Source organism: Bombus vancouverensis, chromosome 11, assembly GCF_051014615.1.
Source record: "Bombus vancouverensis nearcticus chromosome 11, iyBomVanc1_principal, whole genome shotgun sequence".
Lineage (NCBI taxonomy): Eukaryota > Metazoa > Arthropoda > Insecta > Hymenoptera > Apidae > Bombus > Bombus vancouverensis.
This window is the reverse complement of record NC_134921.1, coordinates 7,441,364-7,455,388: the sequence shown is the minus strand read 5'-3', so window position 1 is coordinate 7,455,388 and position 14,025 is coordinate 7,441,364. Positions and strand designations below refer to the sequence as shown.

General features: G+C 38.9%; 1 protein-coding gene across 4 annotated transcripts in view; it reads left to right on the top strand.

Moving 5' to 3' along the window:
- LOC117153179 (uncharacterized) overlaps positions 1-14,025 on the top strand; it is a 140,188-nt gene that overhangs the window by 91,099 nt on the left and 35,064 nt on the right. For all 4 annotated transcript variants that reach the window (XM_033326948.2, XM_076622694.1, XM_076622695.1 and 1 more), the window contains 2 exons: positions 8,133-8,243; positions 12,135-12,248. In XM_033326948.2, coding sequence (XP_033182839.1) covers positions 12,179-12,248 — 70 coding nt within the window. In that variant the 5' untranslated portion in view covers positions 8,133-8,243; positions 12,135-12,178. The remainder of the gene's footprint in view (positions 1-8,132; positions 8,244-12,134; positions 12,249-14,025) is intronic.

The window sequence follows — 14,025 nt, the reverse complement described above, 5'->3', positions numbered from 1 at the left end:
TTACATCTAGGCGTTGGGCCTCGTAGAAGACCCTTCAGTCAGCCTCGAAGCACGTCACTTCGGGGAAAACGAAACCACTCTCGAGACGCTCGAGGGCAGCCACGAGGGGACCTGCCGAGAGAGCTCGCTCGAAGGAAAAGGAAAAACGGGGAGAGAATACTTGGAACGTGAAACAAAAAAGATAAAACGATACACACAGACATTGTGTAAAGCCCCTACGTGACGACGTCAGCGTCATTGTTTCATTTTAACCGAATAAGAGGAAAAGAAGGGGCGAAGAAAAGTTTCTCTTTCGGTAGCTTGCTTGGGATGACAAACAGTCGAGGAAACAAAGTCGAAGACAAACGAGCATCACGTTTTCGTATTAGCTGTGTGCTGCAGTTGGTGTCAAGGTGTGTGGTTAATTAAGTCAACTGAAAACAGGGAAAAGGTTGAATAGGGAAAAAGAAAGAGAGTAAGAAATAAAAGAACCAGTGGAATGAATATGATTGCGGGGGTGTCGCGAGGTCTCGCGGTTATTGCCTCGGCCTGGAAAACTTGCTCGAGTTTATCCCTGTCTAGGAAGAAAAGTCTCCGAGGTTTTATCGTACCCGCCGCTTTGATTTATCCAGGCTGAATTGGCCGCCGCGCTGCTCCATTGTACGAAGAGATCGTATCTCGCGGAATTACAGCAGTCGCGGTGTTTATTTGAAAAAATAATACCCTCCGTGTTTCCTTGCGCCTTTATATCTCGTGGCGAAGATGCTAGAACATTAACTCGTCGTTTGAAAACAAGTATCTCCTTTTTCTCCATATAACTTTCCAGGTAGATGAAATGAATTAATTCAGCTTTATACGAGCGTCGTTCAGTAAGTACTACCCGTTGACATATACAAAAGTAGAAGAATCGTTGGAATGTACTTATAGAAAGTTACCTAGTTTCATTCGTGTATTGACATGAGTTATGCAAAATTTTAAATATTTAATATTGTCGTTGTATCACACGTTTAAAATAACGATGCGAATTGAAAATCAACGATATTTCTGAAAATACTTCAATATCTTTCGTCCCTCTTATGCCAATATCATATATGGACGATTCGATAGATTATAGAAATTTATAATTGAATATCGAATAGGTAATTAGATAATTGTGGGAATAATAAGACAAAGAGGAGGATAATTGTGTCGCAACGATACAAAAAATTCACTTACTTCATATAAATCTAAGCACTCGCAATTTTTTTGGACGAGATAGCATACTAGAAAACATGTACACGCGTTTGAAAAACTGGATCCATTGAAAGGTATCTATGTTTTATCGAGTGTAACAAATGGAAACGAGTTTTCATCAGAATGGTGAACTCATTGGGCTATTGAGGCTAAGCCACTTGACGCGGAATGAACACGTGAAAACAGTGTTAATGCACATCCATTTCGCGTTATTGTCAGTGAGCGAAGTTCGCCAGCGAGACTCGGAGTCAGCGGACTCATAATGCAGTTTAATTGCATCGGGCATTTCGCGTGTACAGCGCGTTATCTAATGTTCCGTTCCCCGACCTAGGAAGAGTATAAATGTCGCTGAGAAGCAGTTTCAGCCACACATAAATAATACAGAGCCATTACGTGGCCCAACACGAAATGGTAATTGGGTCTCGTGCTGATGCGTTCGATGCGATATAATCGATCGATTTATCCAAAATCATTTAAATTCAAAGCACACGAATAAATTATACGTAATTCAAAGAAAGTCTACTCTATTGCATGATAAATTGTTACAATGACGACAATGAAATTGATGTATTAGTTAATTACCGGATTCGTAATAAAACCTTCAGAATTTGTAGCTTTTATTAATTAATTGCCTAATAAAACCTTCAAAATTTAACCTCAGACTTAAATACCGAGAGCTCTAGGTTTATCAATCCAAGTGTCTGAACGTTCACATGCGTCTCTGTTATCGAAAAGACTCTAGTAAGATATTTCTATATGTTATAACAAATTACTAGTTAATGCTATTCGTATCTGCTGCCTGGTAATTTCTATTAGTTATTTAACAGCGTATCTATATCCTAAATCGTTTTATACGTCTATGAAATTGACCATTTTATGCGTACTCTAACAGTTTCCTCTGTGTTAAGTAGAAAATACTCTGCCACGATAAACGAAGTTTTATGTCCTAGACAAGAGCCTGAAACCTTTAAAAGCGCAAGAACGACAGTCAGCGAAACTTAATCTTGTTAATATTCATAAGCACTGATTTATATCGAAATCTTCGAAGTGTCGTGTTTTAATCGGACTCTAGAGAAAGCTTTTAAATAAGCTTTTAAATAAGCTCTTTACGAAATAATTGATTGCCTTACTTTGCCTCATTTTCGAGTTAGGAATCTCTCCTCGCTTGAACTGCGAATCACGATAGCATAAAATTGATCGACGACGTTTCAGAAACACAGTTAACACGTTTGCCATGTTAATCACAATAACAGTGTAGCAGAATGGAGCAATCTGTTCTATAAATTATGACCGAGGTCTTACGCGAAGGATATACGAAGTTTACAGCATCCCTTCATCGTAAGGACGCCACTAAAGGGTAGGAACTAAGCATGATGTCCTGACATAAGGGATCTGTTACATAATACAATACACAGTGTTCATAAAATCCAGATCCACCGGTTTCATTGTTTCCATCCTTCTCTGTCGTAGTTTAATCATCGACAAAGATACAATAATTTGCCAAACGATCCATGATTTTCGTTTCCATGTTTCATTCGAGTGAGTCGAAGTTTAATTAGGCTGAAAGTTTCGAAGGGATTGGAAGTAGTATTTATTTTTAAACCTATCGTTGATTGATGTTAATTAAATCGAAGCAAACCCGTTAAAACATTCATCCACGTAATGAATATGCGCCGGTTGACGAAGGGTTCGTTTAATTAATCACGTTCCACGTGATTAGTCATTTATTGTATACGATCGAAATTCGAGAGACTAAACGTATTTCGATACTAGGTTGTGTTAGAGGGAAACTGATATTTATGAAACAGAGTACTAATAGTCAGAAAACGTAGCCATCCAGCTCGGAAAACAGGAAATTCCCGTTGTCTGTGATAAATTATTCGGCAACGTGCGCCAGGCTATAATACTTGCCAGTTCCTTTATGGAATCACCAACTGAAAGAAGATTAAAGACGGCGTGAAACGTCGTTATCGTAGACTTCCTTAAGTTAGTTCTTCATAAATAGATTTCCGACGCGGCGTTCTGAAATCTTCCTCAGTTTATCGAAGTCTGCTCAGAATCGTTTACCCTCTTAACATATTACAGCTATTTTACTACTATTATATATTCAGTCACACAGTTATTTTATTGCATTAAGTATTACCAAGTTACTTATGGTCTGTTAATATTTAAAGATCATTGTCATATTAAGTACTTGTTTTTAGAGAAATACTTATAATTCTTTTTTATTCGTAATCTTAAAAGATTGCCATACTCGTTCTTATTAAGCAATTGTGATAATGAAGCGCCAAGTAGTAACTTTTAAACAATTAAAACCCCCATGACAGAGAAAGTATTATATATATCATTGTAAAGCTGAATATCTTCTCTTTCATGCAGGATTTGAATTTTTTGCAGGATTTGACATTTGTGCGATTGCAAACCATTAACCGATTCCAATCAGAATGTGTGCCATTAATCTGGATATACAATTTTCCCTTTAAGAGTGCTAATCTTCTATGTAAACTTTAATATGGGACTTTTTTATCAACCGCTGTTTCGTTTCCGCGAAATTTCATTTGCATTCGGATATCCGAAGGTCGTTTCGCAAACTTACGCAAGCCACGAAAATTACCCGGTCGTCCGGCACACCGAAATAGCGAATGGTGGTCACAGCAAAAGAGTCGGATGTGCGAGGGTAGAGTTGAAAGAGAAAGCAACAGAGCAGAGAAAAATGTTAAGGGCGCAACGCCTGGAAAAGGTTATGAGATCGTTCCACTGTACTGTCTGCTTTATATTCTCGTCTGCATTCCTGGTTATGAAGTCGTTCTTTTTCCCGTGGAAAACGTCTTCCAGATGTGTACGTAGCTGAGGAGCATGCAGATAGACGCGCAACGGTAGCTTAGTAAGCGGCAGCGGAAAAGACACGCGGGAGACTGAAAACCAGAAGAACAAATCGAGTCCTCGAAGAGAAACGGAAAGATAGAAGTCGAAAATATATATACAAATATAACAGGGTACGGGGATGAGCAAAGATAAAGAGAAGAATGGCTGGAGATATAGTGGTTGATAAAAATAGGAAAACATGGTAAAGGAAAGAATTGCATTGGAAAGGCAATTCGCGTACAACCGCGAGTTCCTCCTTTCTGCATACGTCTCTTGTAATCAGATCTTTCAACTGGGGAAATGAAGAATGAAAAATGAGAGAAATGGTTATGAATAAGGAAGGTTCATTCGACTCGAACGAAAGGTTCCCTTTGAATCTGATTTCACATGATTTTCAAGTAAATAAGAAGATGATATAATACTTCCCATGGAAGTTATTCGATCATCTTGAAAGTTGATTATTCGGCGAAATAGAGCCGCGATTGATCTGATAACGGAGAATTTCGTGCATGGAATTATAGAGGGACAGAAACGAATGCATGATACGACCATGAGTCTGGATATTGCGTGTTCGTTGTACCCTGGGAGTGATAACGGAGATAGTGTCACTCGTCTAGCTAATTACTAGTCACCAACTATATGACTCCTGGGAGTTGGCTCGCGAGTGTAGGATGTAGGTGTATGTAGGGAACTGGGCTGGACGGTGCACTAAAGCTGGAATCTTGATCCTTACATAATACACGAATAAAGGTTCATATGTGCGGATCGCTTGTCTTCGTCACGACGTTCCTATGCTTCCATGGATCACCTTGACAATGTCACCTGTTTTGAGAAACCTTTTAGAAATTGAGTGCATTATCATTATAATATGCTGCGATATTCCATTTATTGTAATAATATATATTTATATTGTTATAATTGTAATAACGTAATTTTCATTTAACACTGTTATTTTGAAAAAAGTAAGGTCGGTCGGAGTAGAAAAAATAGAGTGCATAGCGTTCGAAGTTCACATAGAAACTACAGATAACCCGAAAACCGCAGACCAATAACTTCAATATAGTAGGCACATGAAAGTATCATCGCTTGCGTGATATCGGAAATAACGGCAACCTCGTTCGCGCCCGGAGAAGCGTTTTTCAGCGCTATTTCACTCGACTCTCTTTCACCATCCCCTTCGCTATTCCTCTTCCATGGATGGAAATTTCACGTAGACTTATCAAATGGACCGAGGAACGAGTCTCTCCAATCACCATAATTAGAATACATATGGGGAAAAAGAAACGAAAGTTCGAACCTTCAAACATCTACACTAAAAACACTTTTAATTAAATTTATTTCCAAAGGAATTTGATACACTTCGAAACATCAATTTCATTAACAATACGAATTATCAAATCCTTTATTTAATCAGAAAATACAGATACAGAAAATCAGATCTGTACTTAAATTTAAATTACAACAACAATCAACAATGGAATCCAGAAACGTTGAACGATATTAATTAGGAGCGATTGATTTCAAGGAATTTCTGTGCGAAGCCGCAATACTTTTCGGCTCGATCGGGGTGAAAGGTTCTCTCGTTTTCCACCTCTCCGCGTGATATTGGCGATCGGCGAAGTGGTGTGGTTACACGCTAGCCGAACACGGACACGAACTTTTCCATGTGCTCCTGCACAGTTTTCGCGCTTCGCTGACCGCAATTTTTCTTCTCTTGGTGTGCTGGGTGACACTATTTCAACGATTGGTTACACCAGCACGCGGGTTGGACAGTTCACAGCAAGGAAACTCTACTAGTAGCTGCGAAACTTTCACCAAAGAGAAGATGACGATTGGTTTCCGGCTGAAAACAGCTTCCAGACGCCAATTATCAGATTCCTGGTGCCGCTGGTATGACCATGACTGGCCAACCGGTGACCACTCGAGCGATAACCGAAACTCCTATCAGGATTTTCTCGGTGTTCTCTCGCGAGTTTCCATCGCGAATTTCCATCGTGAATTAGCGGGTATGCAGATAGCTGCGCCATTATCTGGCGAGAACAGCACCTGGAGCCCGTCTTTTCGAGCTGCTCGACGAGCAAAGAGCTAAGTAACGGAGAACCTACGATAACGAAACGAAATTGTTCCATTAATTATTCTCCCGAGGATTTTCGACTAAATTCATTTCGTTGTCAACTTTCGAGCCTCGAGCAAGTCTATTGTGTATCCCCTTCGTTTGTTGTAACGTTGAGGATTTCGAATTTTGTTAAATGCTTTTGCTAATGATTAAAGTTTTTAGAAGGACGCAGGAGATTCAGGTGAATAGTAAAGAGGATAAAGAAACGGACAAAAGCACGGTCGAACGAAGTGATGGAGCGGAAATTAAGAAAAGGCTGAGCATTCCCTATCCTGTAACCAGTCGACTAACGGGAACCGGGAAATGAACGTTAAGAAATAAAAGTAACGCAATTTACGAGCAATGTCGTTTTCGGAACAGTATTTATGGATACTTACTCTACGTGTTCTCCCTCGTTTCGATGGAATATTAGTCAGGTTAATACCTTCCGTAGGAGATTTTCAAAGATTTTTGGAATATCATGTTGTTAGATTATGGTTTTCGTTGTTCAAATTTTCTAAATTTTTTTTATCATAAATACTTTTATTTTCGTAAATGTACTATTGTATGTCATTTCGAAGCTGGGGGTTTCCTCTTTCATAACCGAGTTTCTTTTTTAACATTTACATATAAATAACGCTGTTCAAAATCCATTTATGAATGTTGAAAAGTTCGATATTTCGCATATTACAATGTAATATATCGAGCATAAAAAAATTTCTCAAAAGTGAGATGCTAAAAACCAATAATAAAAGGTTACAATTTGGATTACGAAATTTAATATTTGCAACAATTTATCGAGTCAAACGACAAAGAGGAATATTAAATTTTAAAGAACACAGAAAATCGGACCAGAGGAAGGGGGGAACTATCGAAATAAATATCATATCTCGGTGGCAATTCCGTTTCCCGGTAAACATTTCGAATCGTTTGATTGATTAAAACGGGTGCGTATTAAACGAATTAAAACGATAAAACGTGCTTTAACGGAACACGGCGGAAAGATAAAAGTTATGGAACACGGGAATTTTACGATTTCAGTTTGTAGCCGACATTTTACATAAGCCGCGCACACTCGTATCTCCTATTTGCTCTTGCGTGGTTTGCGGTGCATACATCTCGCCACATGCGCCTGCACCAATAGGTACACGTGCACACAGCCACCAGCCTCATATTATGCAGCCCCGGGATAGCATTATGCATTTGTCGCATGTGTGCTATGTTCTAAACTCATGATAGAATCTTTAATTGACCGAGAGGAAAGATTAAACAATGTTAAAAAATTTAGAAATCAATACAGTGACTTACGAAAGTATTTGAATTCTCATCATAGAAATATTTTATAATGTCAGGATCTCTAATCGAATTAAAAAGAGCACTAAACACGATGAACAGTGTTAAAAATTTATAAATTTATACAGTGACTCACGATAGTGTTCGAGCACTCACCAGAGAAAATTTTATTAACGCTGTAATGAGACATACATAACTATGGACGTGGTTATGTTGGTAAGTTATGAGATATTTGCTGCAGATTAAAAAGTAATCCAAGAGAAGGTATTTGAAACTTAACAGTAGAATAAGCATAGGAAATGGTTGTCTGGGAATAGGATGGATATGGATGGATATTCGAGGTTTGGGAATGGAGCAATCTAGGAACTGAATAAACCTGGATTCTTAGGATCAAGGGATCGAAAAGTATTCGCCTGAGATTTGGTATCAGTGAATATAGAAGCTCTCATCTTGCTTTAAAACAATTACTTTATCTTTATTTGAATATAGAAATTGCATATCGGTTTAACATTGCAGCTATTAATTGTCATACACTGTTAAAAACAATATTACATTATAGTAGCATTATAATTGGAGTCATGTGTGCACAACCGTAATAGATAATAGGGAAGCAATGACCGGAGATATGGAATAAATCCCTTAACCATATTGTTCTGCTATGTTTCAGATTCGTAGAACGTTAGGTATCAGAACGATGTGAGAGGAATATATGGGTGAACACCAAACGGGCAAGGAAGATTCGACGAAATCACGAACACGTGGCGGGACGTGAAGCGGGGTGAGCTTTCTTACAAATTTTATATAAATAATTTTTTGAAAATGTAGTTTATTGACTTTTATTTTAATAAAAGATTACTCTGTTTCATTGCAATTCTCCTTCGTTCCCCACATAATTTACTCATATAATGATTGATTACATAATTAGACGAATAGACGTCTGACAGAAAAATTGTATCGCTCCTCGAAGAAGAGAAATGAAAATCAAACATGGTAACTGTCTTCTTGATTAATCTTTGAGAACTTAAAAGATATAAAATGTAAGGTTTAGATTCTGCCAACATACATCTTAGACAGTACATTAGCCAGCTTCGTGGCATGTCCGCGAAAAAAAATTGGATTCTGAAACGAAAGTTGGCCGGCGGCTCGGTTGTGGAAGCTCGAGAGACTGGAGATAAACGACCTGGTATTCGGATAAATAAAATTCCCCCTGCTGTTTCGCCGAGGCTAGAATTTTCTCGTTCGAGCTGACCGCATGCGTGTATCGTTGAATTTCGGCTCACGTATCTTAACAAAGTAACCCTGTGGATTTTGGATGAAGAATAGAAACCATAGCAACCGAAAAACAACGTTTGACGAATAATTGTTCCCGAAAGTTCAAACTGTTGCAAGAACCAAAAGAAATAGGACCAATATCCGACCGTCTGTATGTAAAAGGACGAAAAAACAAAGGAAAACAAGATAGAGTTGCTCCGATTATTCGTGAAATTCGTTACGTTTGGAACGACGGAAACGGTCGCGTGGTATGTGGAATCTGTTTGTTGTGCAGAATGTGAATAATTTGTACGGCGAGTTGTATCGTGGGATTCCTGGCTAACCGATGCGTCCTGCCTCACATTCGAACCTACCAGACAATAAATTTTCAAAATAATTCGATACCTCTTTCTTTTTCTTCAACCGAATTCCCCGGAATTGAAGGGCAGATAGGAAATCTGAAACAAATATTAAGCAATGGTAAAACAAATCTTCTTTGTCAGAGAAACGAGAGATACAACTAAACAGAGAGGAAAACGAAGATCGACAGAGCCGAGGAAAGGGGAAGAAAGTTCGGAAATGATCGGTGGAAGGAAAGCATTTTTCTCCCCCTTGTGATTCAATTTTGTCGGGTTCCAGACACAGGAAAGGGGGAAACCGTGCGGCGCGACAATGCACGCGAGCTGAAATACAATTCGGAATTCTTTCGTGAGTCAGCCGGTGAAAGGCGCAATTTTATCTGGAATTGTGGCTCGTGAATTTGCTTTCAAAGTATCCGCAAACTCGTCGACAGAGAGGCGACAGAGCGAACGATCGTGCAAGATTAGAGCTGCCGTGGCTTGGAAAAAGCGGTCTCCTCGATCTGGCCGGCACAAAAGGATCCAGAGACGAAGAGAAAGAGAAAGGGAGAGGTAGGGGAACGAAGGAATCGAGAAGGAAGGAGGAAGAAGATGGTAAGGACTATTGGAAAATAGGAAGAGACAAAGAGGATGATTCGGTAGCTGTCGCCACCGCCACCGATTTTCAATGCTTGAAGCTTCTTGCCTTTCGACTATCGTCAAAGGATGAAAATTGAACCGCAGGAAGCTGTACCGTACACCGAGATTGTGAAAAGTTCCGGCCGCCCCGTTCGTAGAGTTTTTCCGCCATGAAAGGAAAGAAATTTCGTGGCGAGGGAAGAAAATCGAAAGAATAAAAGAGCCGATATTGATTTTTGAAAAAATTGTCAACGTCGAAATGACATACTAAACCGTGGAAAATAAGTGGAGTTCAGTGGAACGGGTATTGAATTAAATTTAAACCTTAGAATCTGACTTTGTCTAATTTATCATTGAATGTTTATGAAACAACGTAATGCGAAGGTCTTGTTTCGGCTTAATGAACTAAACGATTGCAGGATATACTTTTGATAGATTCTGTTTATGGTAGAATGCCAGTAAAAATGATCGAAGTGCGATGAGGAAGGTTTTCGTTCTCTGATAGGAGAATGGCGTAATAAAAACTACTTTAGGGTATCCTGAGTAACTTTCTTCTTCGAAAAGAATAATCAATTTCATAAATTCTAATTCGACCAACCAAAACATTCACAAGCGCGGCCATACAATTTTCATCTAGAACTACGAGAGATTCTCAGCGATAGAACGAAAGATGCGAAAAGGGACGAATCCTGACACGACTAGTACGCACTTGATGTTTCAGACGCAACCTCAAAATTAATCATGCAAAGCGTTCCTTGAACGCCGTGCCGTGTCACGAACTGACGCAACGGCACTGCTAATACTTTCTTCCTGGCTTGCGACCAAGCACAAAGGCTAAACATTATTATCCGGTTCGTATAAACCTTCCAATACCAGTGTTTGCATCCTATTTGTACATACGATCGTAAGCATAGCGCAGTGTCAAGGTGTGTGCCATGAGACACATATGTTATTACATAGGAGCATTCCTCGCGGCGCTGTGGTTATGAAAATTTAATTAAAACGTGTCTCGACCATACACGCGAGTCTTGCACGTGTGTTGCCGACGAGATCTCGCGGTGATGAGTGTTCTTCTTTTGCCTTGGCCCAATGGTAAATTGCGGGGAAAAGAATTATGCGAATGTCGGAGAACATTTTGTGAATAAGAAGACAGTTTTGGCTGGACTGTGGCCATGTCTTTTTTATTTTCACTGTAGCGGGAACATTTTTTAGAGAAAATGACGCATAATTATTTAGAGTATACATCTACTGGGAAAGTTTTACACGAGGATACTTCAGTGGAAATTTTATTTTAAATGTTTCATATCGTGCGCAGAATACGGAGGAATTGATCGTTAAGTAGAATAGTACGTATTAGGTCAGTCACCCTATTCTTCGTATGATTATTTCCGTAGAGAGGAAATTGATATTGTCAGAACCTGTTTATTCAGAGAAAGTGAATACTAGGAGATTTTTACTTGAGAATGCCTAAAACAATATGAATTTCATTTTGAATATTTAATATTATATACAAAGTATGAAATAATTCAATATTGAATAGAATTGGATGATGTTGGGTCAGACAGCGTGTTGTACTAATTAGTTTGGCAAGGGGGAACTGTTTAACAAAAGCTATTTACTGAAAATGTTGGAATATTTTTACACAAGAATACTTCAAACACTTCGCATTTCATTTCAGATGTTTGATATTCTGTGCAGAATACGAAGCTATTGAACGTTAAGTAGAATATGACGATATTGGATCAGACATCGCGTTCTACTTATTGTTAGTCTAGTAAAGAGGAGCTGGATGTTATCAGGAATTGTTAATCTCCTGAAATGTCAATAGTTTCTGTATGTTGGAGTTTCTCAAGGCGTTTCTATAATAGTACCTATAATAGGAAAATGTATTCATCGCCCATAAATCATACTCGAGCTTATGTAATTAAATATTTAAATAATATAAGTATTATATTATTATATTACATAAATATTATAAATATAAAATATGTAAATATTAAAACATCTAAATTCATAAAATAATTAATTACTTTGTATCCCTGATGGATTATTTTGAAAAATGGATTACGATTGACGTAAATGTTTCATATTTAGAAACATACTCGTACTTCACTTCATTTAAGATGAGATAACGGGGTGCAGTCAAGAAAAGACGTAATTTATTAACTCGAGTCAAATTCAGTTGTCATAATTTCGCCGAAAATCGCGTCATTAATTGCGGAAATACCGATAGAACAAAGACGTTGAACTTGATTAAACGTTAATTTCTACATAATTAACGGATCTGTTCTCCGTATAAAAATAAATACAATTTATTCTTTAATAATCAAATGTAAATTGAGTCTGGAATACATGCACAAAAAACTTATCGAATATTTATATTAATGTAATTTTTATTTCGAATGTCTGTTATTTCTGACAATGTTTTCATTCTGTTTCAGCGTTGAGCCTGCTATGTGTAAAGAAATTCTCCGGCAGCGGCACGATGCTGGAAGCACCGCCCGGAAGTCGGGAGGACCTCGTGGAGGCAGCACGAACACCATGCACACCCACAGGTTAGTCACTCCACGATTTACCGCGAACTTTAAATGAAAATTTACAACATTCTCAAACGTAACAATTCCCACGGGGACATCTCATAAATTAACTAAATAAATAACTATAACGAGGTAGTACCGCGTATGTGCCAGAATAGTAACGTGAGTTAAAATTCTCAGAAACATAAAGGAGACGAATTATCATATCTAAACGTTCAATTTCAGTGCACAAACGAATTGGTTGAACGTTCCAGGATGAAATATCAAGCTTGTGTTTATCATAAAGTTTAAATGGACACTCGTGCGGGCATCTAGAAGTTTTGACTCAACCCGTAAATTCCACAGATAGATAATGGAAATGGTGAAAATAGTACGACACCGTTGGTATAGTTTCCCGGAGTTATTGCCCGGAGTACATTTCCATTCGTATCAATTCCGTGGATTACGGAGTTCGTAGTTTTCACATTGAGTCGGTAAATTTCAATCTTTACTAGGAGGGTGCATAGTAATTTCAACTTCGACTCGTTTCGCCAATCGTTAAAACGTACAGCTGTCGTTGGAAATGTTGGTTAGGACTGGGGAAAAATGTTCGGTGCGTGGTTAACCGCACCTAAAACGTACCGAATTGCGAGTGATTAACCCAGTTTCCGTACCGTAATTAAAGTTTAGGCCGTTTGTAAATCTGAATGCAAAAACAATGTGCTGCCCCGGATACCCTGGCGGAAATACTCTCTCACCCCCAAAATATTTTTGCAGCGTTGTTTACTGCCACCTACATCCCATCGCACGCATTTTCTCCTCCTGCTCGTGGCTTTGGGGTCATGCGTTTACGTGAAAACGCGTTTCTTTTTTGGAACAATAAAAACCGGCGAGTACTCGTAAAGATGAGACGGCGATTTCATTTTCAAAAAATTTCCAGGAAATTAAATTCCATCAAACTACTGGAGCAGGAGGAGGGGATCAGCTTACCGTGGAACAATTAATTATTCATGATACATTTCCTTTTCAATTCCTAACGAGCAATCTCGAAATGAGAAACGAACCGACCATTTGCTAAATGAAAGCAGCGACGAAAGTAGGAAAACGAGATCTCGAATCTTCCGGTGAATAAGATTGACGAATCAATCGAGTTCAAACCGCGATTGTTCAACGTCCGAAAAGGAGACAGGATCTTCGTGAATAGCGTTCGGTTATTTCATGGGACAACAGGTGCCGATATTGCACGCGGACATTTTTAGGATTGCATTGTTACCTGTCCTTTTCATCATTCCCTGCGCTTTCATTTGTATTCTCTGTCTATTCACGACTACCAGAAGCCGAATTACCCATAGAAATTGCGTCGATCATCGTGATCCAATCACTGGAAATCGTTCTATTATAGTTTCACGCTTCTCTTCGGCTTTACCCGTGCCCCGTTTCCTTTGCTTGATAAAAGTCTGACAATAAAGCTGAATGAAGGAAGAACAGGGGTTTGGATCGATGATTCCCATACTTCCTGCTGGCATCATTATCGCCGCAGGCCTGCGACGTAACAGAGAGCCAATGGGCGGTTCTTTTTATCTAGATAGGGCGTCAGGATATCGTGATGATTGACGGTCTGACTTCGTGCTGTGTCAGCTGTGAGACAGATGCTTTTTATCGACTCACCGAACGGCCAGTTTTTGGTTCCCTGCGATCGCTGGTTAACTTTCTCGTTTAAATTAACTCGATTCATCGATAAAATGAAACAGGCAGAATGAGACAATACCGCGATATAAATAAAGAAGAATGGAATAAAAGGGAACGGTCTGGATGG